Genomic DNA, 10,100 nt, shown 5'->3' on the forward strand with positions numbered 1-10,100 from the left:
GTGCTCACCTATCCTCGCGGCAAGGTCTTCCGTAGGTTTACACCCGAACATGCGACGTGGGACTGCATGAATCTTCAGCTGCTGCCGGAAGGGTGTATTCCGAAATTACCGAATTACCGAATTTGAAATGAACTTAAAAAAATTAATATTTGTTAGCCAAAGGCGTTGGTGAGTTTGTGATCATTCAAATTAGCCGTTAAAAAAATGATTGTTGGATTTCGAAAATATTTAAGTTTGTTTGTCTGTGGATTAGGTCATCAAAAATAGAAGCACTGAATTTGAAACAGAATATACGCATTTATTTTTCTTTAACTGATCAATACTCTGCATAATATATGCAATTTTTTACATTAAACTTATTCTAAAGTGCTTATTTGAAACTAATTAATTAATTAAACTTAATCGCCTTCGACCCACGCCGACTGACCTTCTTCAGCAAGATATTCCCCGTCGGCGCCCCAAACTTCTCCGTCAACCTGTACACCGGATACCCGCGGATGAAGCTCGCGTGCACCACTCCCCGCAGCTTCCGATCCATGTACGGATTGGCCTTGTTCTGAAACTCGATAATGTCCCTCGTCACGGTGAAGGTGTCCTCCGGATCCCACACGCAAATGTCCCCGTCGTAACCGACCTCCAGCCGACCCTTGACCGAATCCAGTCCGCACATCTTGGCCGGTTCCGTGCAGAGAAGCCGCACGAGGTCCGGGATTTGCAGCCCGTACCGCTGACAGTTGGTCCAGAAGAGCGGGAGGCCGAACTGGACGGACGAGATGCCACCCCAAGCTTTGAGGAAGTCTCCGCGGTTCTTGCTGCCGGACGTGAGCAGCTTCATGCCGGGGGTGCTCGGCGAGTGGTCCGACACGACCATGTTGATGTCGCCGTCGCAGACGGCTTGCCATAGCAGGTCTTGGTTGGAGCGGGCCCGGATCGGGGGGCAGCACTTGTACTCGGTGTGCGCATCGGGGATGTCCTCGGCGGCGATTGAGAGATAATGGTGGCAGGTTTCTACCGTGAGCCGTGCTCCGTTGGCGCGGGCCGTCCGGATTGAGGGCAGAGCGCGGGCCGCGGACAGGTGCACGATGTGACAGGGGACGTCGTACTGCTGGGAGAGTTTGGCGACCAGGTCGATCGCTTCGGCTTCCATCTGGTCCGGTCGGGATTGGAGGAAGGTTTGGTACTTTTTGGGGTTTACGTCCGGGGCGTGGTCCTGGTGACCTTTGCATTCGACCTCGGCGTGGAACTGAAGGTAAAAGAAATTGATTAGCATTGAAGAATCGCTGCGTTACCCCCGTCAAAATCTACTCACCGCCAACACCGACCCCGTTCCCTCCATCTTCCGCAGCGCCACGTGCAGATCGCTCTCGCTGACGTGCCCAAACTCGTCCACCCCGCTGGGACACAAAAAGCACTTGAACCCCACAACCCCGGCGTAGATCATCTCGCGCAGCTCGTCCGCATTGCCCGGAACGACCCCGCCCCAGAACGCCACGTCGACAAAGATCTTCCCGCGGGCCGCGTTCACCTTCGTTCTCAGATTGGCCATCGTCGTCGTCGGCGGAATCGAGTTCAGCGGCATGTCGCAGATCGTGGTGAACCCTCCGGCGGCCGCCGCCTTCGTAGCCGTGTAGAAACCCTCCCACTCGGTCCGTCCCGGTTCGTTGATGTGCACGTGCGAATCGATCAGCCCCGGCATCACGACCAGATCGCCAAAGTCGTACATCTGCAAACCGAAAGGAACAATTTAGGCTCTGGAGACGCAATTAGGGCTCGTTTACGGCTGGCGCCGTCGCCAAGGAGACTCTGTTTACTTCTGGCTCTACGTCACCGGGCAGGTTATCTTATCACGCGGAGGCTTGCCTCCGCTCGCAGGGGGGTCAACCCGACGACGAGGACGAAAACAACAACGAAGAACTCGTGTGCGTAGTTGAATTGGTTTAATGAACTTGTTGTCAGTCAGTGGGTTATCGCGATTTTTTTTTTGTTTCGTGTTCAAATTTGAGAGTGGGAGAATTGCGTCCGTTATCACTTTTACGACAGTCCGCAGGCTTGTTGGATTTATGGTGTCTAATCTGGTGCTGACGGGAGAAATTGCCGAAAAATAACAGTTTTCTTTTGAACTTTTTTTTTTGTTGCTGTAATGACCGAGATAAGCACGAGTGAGTGCAGCAGGTCAGGTGTCTCGACGACCGGGTTGTGGTGAGAGATGTTTTATGGTGTTTGTTGGAGATTGCGCTGGGACAGCTATTTTTGAAATATTATTGTGACGCAGAACAAATAGTTGTTTTTGGGCTATTTTGAGCGAAATTTCTCGGGTCAAATAGATAGGAAAAATAAAACTTTCCATTACGCATAATGCACAGACAAAGAGACAGAAGTAATTTTTAAAATCTAACAATCTACAATTTATTAGCAAATTTGAATTACCGGAAACTCATCACGACAATGTTTATTTTATCAGGAAACAACATCTGATTGTCTATGGTAAAAGTTTATTAGCTGTCATCTATATATATAAAAAAATTCGACGGTTTTGTTCGAACGCGAATCAGTTTAATACGGAGCGTCGGATCGAGGTGCTCTTTGTTGCGTTGGGTTCGTATAAGTCCAAGGAAGGTTCTTACGCCAAAAAGTGAAAACTTTGGCCACTCTGGAACCGATTCCGGTAAATCTGCAGATAGTATGGGAAAAGTTGCGTAAAATCAAATAATGATCACAGGAGGTTGAATAAGCAAACAAGCTAAAACGTCAAGAAACCAAAAAAAGGCAGGACGAAGTTTGCCGGGAAAAGCTTTTACTTTCATAAATTTTATACAGTTAAATTCATCACTACTTTTACGTTAAACACTTTTGTTAGAAAAATCACAGACAACAAGATATTGTACGATCAGTTCCTAGCTGGACTCGGTCGCTGGAAACGACCGGCGACTCAACGACCGACGAAATAGGCGGCGGGCCAGATGCGGGCATAAAAATGTCAAAATCTCTTCCCCCCTCACTTCGTCTCACCATCCAGCTGCAGCTTTGTTGACAAACAAACGGAGCACGCGGTCGCATGATGGCGGCATCGAGCCAGAATTAGGGGTGATCATGTGATTAAAAATGAAAGTTTTTTCAAGAAAAATAATATTTTTCCGACCGAATAAAAAAATTGCGAGCATGTTCAAACAATTATTCCTGATGTCGGAGAAGTGATAAAAAAGCAAAATTTTAATCCATAATTTTTCTACAAATTGAATTTTTTACTCCAACTGGGTCTATCCACGACCGTTTCCAATGACCGTGAGAAGATGTCAAAAAATCCAGCTACGAGCTAAATCCACAATATGATTCTATAAAAAAAATCAACCGGAAATCAAACGGTCAATTTGAAAGATTGAAACTCGCCACAACAATATTGAATTCACCACAGCTTATTTACACGCATTAATTTCATGTAATTTTTTTGTACCTCTGCCCTAGTCATGGTTAGTGCGTCCATCCCGGGAATTCCCGGGACAAAGTTGATATTGGAAACAGATGAACAATTGAATACTTAGTAATCGATAAGAATTTTATATTGTTAAAAATTTGTATTCTGCATATATCAGAATTAATTTGGCTTATTAGGGAAAATTGTTAAAATTTTATTTTACAGATCCTGAAATTGCCTAGCGTTTTTAATATTTTCTGCTTAAATTTTATTTATTTTTATATTAAGACTTAAACCTGAAAAAAAAATCATATTTTTTATTTTTTCAAACACCGACATCTGGAGCATTTTTTTGCATAAACATGATTGTTTTGATTGATTTCGGTAACAACATGAACAGAACAAAACAATTAGTACACCGATTTTCGAATTTATTGCTCTATAATCTCCAGTTGGCTGCAGTGACTTAAAGATAATTTTCAAAATATATTTTTATTTAAAACATTAAATTCTAAACTTATCAAACATTTTACATTGTCTGGTATAGTTTTATTTGTTTTTGTTTCTTGTTTTTTAAGACAGTTTCAAAGATTTTTTTTAAGCTGATGTAGTCATGTTAAAAAATAAATAAAAGAAATATATTAATAGAAAACTTATTTAATTTGAAAAAAAATTGGATACAAAAATTGTGGTTCATTCAAATAAATAAAAACAGAACGAAAAAAATAATTATCAATGTATTTTAAACTATCTTAAAACTGCTGTCCTTCTTTAGATTGAAGTGTAATTTATCTTCAATTAACAGTATTGAGCTATTTCTATGATTTTTAGCTTGAAAAACATAACAAATATGATGAAAACATAGATTTTATGACCGTTTCAAAAATTTCCCGGGATTCAAAAAATATTTCTCCCGTTTCCCGGGAAATTCAAAACCCGGGAAAATTGGACGCCCTAGTCATGGTCTTATTCCAAGCCCTTTTTTAAAAAATTACAGAAAGTATCACTAAATTCTTGTTGTAATACAAATGCCAAAAAATGCAAAATATTTAAGAATTCAAAAGTATATTATTATTCCAAAGTATGTGGTCCCAAAATTCAAAATTTCAATTTGATTGAAATGTGCTCCATTTGATTAGAAAATCAATGTTTTGAAATGTATTCTAAAGTTTTTAATCGATTGGACAAGTTTTGTTTATACAACATTTCAATTTAATTTTCAATGTAATTTTTTACTTTTTGTGAAAAAAAAATTAAGAGGGAGTTGAATACATTGCGCACGAGTACTATAGGAATACACATTGATATCTCTTTAAAAAATAATTATTAACATATATTTGTCAGTATATTAATTTATATCAAACCGTTTTTTTTTTCAATGAACAAGTTAGAAAAATGTAATTCACTTGTTTTATAATAAATGTTCTGAAGTAATTACAAATATAAATATTGATCAAATTTTTAGTATAACCTATTAAAAAAATCTCAAAACGTCAGAGGCAAAAATAGTTTTTAACATATTTTTTTAAAACCAAATTTGCAAATTTCCAAGGAATTTAAAAACCAGGAATATCAACAAATTATTAACTTACACAATTGTAGTAAGTTTTTTTTTTCTTAACTTTTTCTTACTTTCGGTAACCCCTTAGCTAAAAGCAACAATTGTTCCAAAATGGATTATGATGTAACCACAGCTGAAAGGAACTCCAAAACTCTGTTATGTATTCCAAAAGAACTTATTGTATATTGATAATTCACCAATAAAACCGAATTGAAATTGAATTAACTTACATCGACCTCATTCTCGATCAAGTAATCCTGAACTTCCTTCGGTGTGTCGAAAATCTTCGAAACTTTTCCATCGATTCCGGAAACCAAAATTCCACCGGCAAACAGTTCCCGATGTTGGTCCGAGTTCAGGAAGATCCGATTGCTCACGTACAGTGTATCCATGGTTTGTTATATTTTTCCTCAAATGTCTCTTTGTTTCAAGTATTTTCACTCCACAACAAAATTAAACTTTTTTTTCAAATTGAAAAGTATTTCACTCGACGTCCAGCACTGTACTGAAGCGTCCTGCCCCAACTGGACCGACTCTTATAGGCAAAAATCCCGCAGGAATCGAGCGATCCTCGAAGAGAGTTCTTCTTATCAGTACTGCACGAGAGAGCGAGCAAGAGGTGTCGTGCGTTCGCACGGCTTAGTACGTGTGTGTATTAAGTAATTCCGAGGCTTGGCTTTGGGCCAACAATGACGAGTGCAGCGGCAGCTACTATCAATTTGACCAGGTCGGAAAAAATTTCCACAGTTTGTGGAGTGATTTTGGGAAATTGGTGTTTGGTGATCCATTTAGACTTACGAGTCATTGTCCTTTCCGCGTTATAAGACTGATTGACAGCGATTCTGTTAAGCGGTTTGCGTGCTAATTCAGTTTAAACACGGAGAAAAAAGAGCTACCAATATCGTAAACAAGCGTTCATGAAACCACGAACAAAGTGTTCAAATTTCGTGCAACGTTTTTCAACGATTTTGAGAACAACTTTTCTCCGTGTAAAGTAAATGGATAAAGAAAGAGAGGAGAGATGAAGGTCATCATTGCCTCTCTTCTGCTGTCAAGCCTTCGTGGCGTTGTCCGGACCTCATTCAGAATTGATTTCTAGCATTGATTATTAAAATATTTATGAAATTCCTACAGTGAAAAATACCCAGCTACACGGAGAAAAATCACTTTCCAAAATCGTGAACAAGCATTCATGAAATCGGATCCACAAAAAAAAGTGTTCAAATTTCATGAACGCTCGTTCACGATTTTTGGGAACGGATTTTTCTCCGTGTAGGCAGGAAACTGACGTGCGCAAGTCTGTATCTTCTCCCTAAAAGCATTCTATTGTCGCTGTGCCGAAACTTCTTCGTCTTCCATCAAGGTCCAAGAAAGTGCTTTCGCTATCTGAAGTCGCCAAACACAGCCATAAACGAATTGTGATAAGAGCTTTTTTTTTGTTGCAACTTTACAACCCCTTTGGTCGTCGTCGCGCCATCTTCCGAAATTGTCATTTTTTGCTGTTCTGCTCAAATTTGAAGTGCAGTCTAATTTGGGGATGTTTGGGAGGGGGAAATGATACCTGATATCAGATAATTTGTGCTGAATAACGTATTTAATCATTGCAGCGCCGGGACGCGCAACATCTACCGGCACTTTGGTAAACATCAGTCAAGTCCGGCGAGATGCTGAAATATCACCCCGCGGTTATCTGGATCTCCGATTATGGCGACAACAATCGCGGCACGCGTCGTGACGCATGTGAGATCTCGTAAGATAACGAATACCGGCGTCAACGTTGTCTAAGATTTTTTTTAGATGAAAAATAAGGATTTTTTTAAAATTGTTATTAATTATTAAAAATTAAAAATTTTTAAATTTTAGAAAAATTTAATGTTTTGAAAAATTTTAATTTAAAAAAAATGAAATTTTTAAAAAATTGAATTTTAAGAATTTTAAGAATTTTAAGAATTTTAAGAATTTTAAGAATTTTAAGAATTTTAAGAATTTTAAGAATTTTAAGAATTTTAAGAATTTTAAGAATTTTAAGAATTTTAAGAATTTTAAGAATTTTAAGAATTTTAAGAATTTTAAGAATTTTAAGAATTTTAAGAATTCTAAGAATTTTAAGAATTTTAAGAATTTTAAGAATTTTAAGAATTTTAAGAATTTTAAGAATTTTAAGAATTTTAAGAATTTTAAGAATTTTAAGAATTTTAAGAATTTTAAGAATTTTAAGAATTTTAAGAATTTTAAGAATTTTAAGAATTTTAAGAATTTTAAGAATTTTAAGAATTTTAAGAATTTTAAGAATTTTAAGAATTTTAAGAATTCTAAGAATTTTAAGAATTTTAAGAATTTTAAGAATTTTAAGAATTTTAAGAATTTTAAGAATTTTAAGAATTTTAAGAATTTTAAGAATTTTAAGAATTTTAAGAATTTTAAAAATTTTAAGAATTTTAAGAATTTTAAGAATTTTAAGAATTTTAAGAATTTTAAGAATTTTAAGAATTTTAAGAATTTTAAGAATTTTAAGAATTTTAAGAATTTTAAAAATTTTAAGAATTTTAAGAATTTTAAGAATTTTAAGAATTTTAAGAATTTTAAGAATTTTAAGAATTTTAAGAATTTTTGGAATTTTAAGGGTTTCCTAAGGATTTGAGTTTAAAACCTTAAAATTACGTCTCACCTTCAGCTGGTGGTTCACGACCTTTCTGGGGGAGATTACTCCCAAAATCTGCTCCAAAATCCAAACAGACCAGACGTCTGGTCGTTTGCCCCTTGGGGAGAGAGTTGATAACAACCGCAAATTTTGTGAAAATTTTGGTCAAGGTTAGTTCGTGCCAATCATGGCTTTGGATCATGCTCGTGAATCACACGCCGCATAATCCTAGACACAGCAGCTGCTGCTTCTGTTATCTCCTTCCCTCTGAATGACTTAATCCGGTTAAATCTCGATTCACGTGCGAAGAGTTCAGCACTTGCGGAGGCGCGAACGAATCAAACGGTCCGAGAGTTTAGAACTGGAAAAGAAAAAGTCACGGTCCATGTAACGCGCACCGGTGATAACGGAACCGGGCTGCTGGTAATGGCGCACTTATTACTACAGTATAGCTTCTGGGTCCAGCTGATAACCGCATGATCGCCGGTTAGGGCAGTCTAGGTCTCTCGGATTTAACCGGATTACGGATGGTTTACTTAATGGGGAGCTAAGTTTAGCGAGCGCGTGGGATCGTGGATTTTGCAATAGCAAGTACTGAATTGATAACGCTCTCTGAATGATGATCGGGCAATATTTCTGGATCAACATTAGAAAGTAGTAAGAGCACTGCGGCTCAATGTTAGACATTTTTCAGTTAATGATTGCCTGTTACATTAACTGAAAAAAAAACTTAACATTTTACATGGAATTTTGAGGTGATCATCAAAAAAAAAAAACGACCAGCGGCCGATAATGTAATACTCAGTATTACATTCAGCAATTCCGACCCGGACTCTGAAGATTTAGCGAGATCCAACCTTTCATATCAACTAGTTGTAAATTAACTGACTCTGAATCCTTCTCCGGCTTCTGAAGCTTTAGCGACCTTAGCTTCTCAGAACCAAGGGTCCTGATTTCCGTCTCAAAGATCAGAAATCACTCACTAATCTCCGAACGAATCTTTGCCGACTTGAGCGCAAAACAAGCAGGACTCTTGCTCAGAACTGACCAAATCCGCAGTTTTCCAATTGTAAAAAAAAGTTCAGAAAATTTCATAAAATTTTGTCTAACAAACTAGTTTGAACCTCTGGTTGCAGAGAAATAGGGGATTAAAAAAAACAAACAGATAGTCTTCCATTTTCTAATGCCAATATCTCAGCAACTAAGGGTCCAATTTCTTACGTTAAAACATGATATTTTTAAATTTTGTGATCATTTCGAAACAAATTACTGTGAAAATTGTGAATGTTTATTTCAAGTCGCTCTTTTCAAATGTTATTCGTGATTCAAATTTTTAAAAATATTTTTTCGAAAAGATTAGAAAATTTCAACAAACGTTTAATTTTGTGACAATGACTGTTCGCTCTGCGTTACTCTGTGATTTAACCATTATAGTTGCTGAGATTGCCATTAGAACATGGGGGCCGTTTGGGAGAGACTTTGATAACTCAATTTCCCTGTTTATTTTTCTCTTACATATCTGCAATGTGGGTGAGCGTTGATTTTTTTCAAAAAGGCATAACTCTGATCTTGTTTGGAATGTTTTTTATGACTTAAGCAAGCAAGTTTTCAGGGATCAACTTTAACCGTGATTTTGTTGTTGTTGTTTGCAACTTAAGGCTATAAATATGGAATGGCGTGGAATAATATTTTAACTACGACACGATTTTCAATGATTGCTAGCTCGAAACCTCGAAGAGATAGACATTCGATGCCAAAGAGACTTTTATATAAAATTGGAGGTCAAATTAAATGACGTACATACATACTTAAAAATAAAACTAATTTTTCATCAATTTGGAATTAAAATAATAGTATTGAAACAACTGTTACTTTACGTTACCCAACTATCAAAAATCGTGAGACATGTCATTTTATGAGAAATTAAATGCACTAAAATCGGCACTAACCAAGGGAGGTTATTTATTTTGAAGTTCCGTCATCAGGGGTGGCATTGAGTCCTGGGGGGTGAGATTGGGTCATACCAATTTCAGCATTTTTGTATGACCCAATCTCACCCCTCAGACCCAATGTCACCCCTGATGACGGTTACAAAAAACCCTTAATATTAAAATGATTTTTATGTTCTAAATGAAAAAAAAAATGATCTCCTGGGTTATTTATTGCAGCTTCGGAAAGTAATATCGCAATACAATGACATGTCTCTCGATATTTGACAGTTGAGTAAAGGAAAGTGGCAGTGGTTTTGCAACCATTTTTTTTTTACTTTTTTACGAACAATACGTTTTTTTTCGAAATTTTCAATATGCTATCAAATTGGGTGTCCAATTTTACATAAAAGCCTCTTTGACACCAAATATTTATCTCTTTACAGTTTTGAGCTAGAAATCATTCAAAATATGTCCCTTAAAAAAAATGATAGGGGTCGTACCGCCCAACCGTCACGAGGTATAAAAAATGGGCCTCGGATTCATGATCAGCAGGGC

At 37.5% G+C, this 10,100-nt stretch overlaps 1 protein-coding gene across 1 annotated transcript; it reads right to left on the reverse strand.

The window, feature by feature from the left end:
- Positions 1-277: 277 nt before the first annotated feature.
- On the reverse strand, positions 278-5,457 carry LOC120429963 (allantoinase). The gene is made up of 3 exons (XM_039595055.2): positions 5,204-5,457; positions 1,310-1,723; positions 278-1,243 (listed from the first exon to the last, which is right to left on the reverse strand). The coding sequence occupies exons 1-3, from the start codon at positions 5,363-5,365 to the stop codon at positions 389-391; spliced, it is 1,431 nt and encodes a 476-aa protein (XP_039450989.1). The 5' UTR covers positions 5,366-5,457; the 3' UTR covers positions 278-388.
- Between the last annotated feature and the right edge of the window lie 4,643 nt (positions 5,458-10,100).

The sequence above is a fragment of the Culex pipiens genome, chromosome 1 (assembly GCF_016801865.2).
Source record: "Culex pipiens pallens isolate TS chromosome 1, TS_CPP_V2, whole genome shotgun sequence".
NCBI lineage: Eukaryota > Metazoa > Arthropoda > Insecta > Diptera > Culicidae > Culex > Culex pipiens.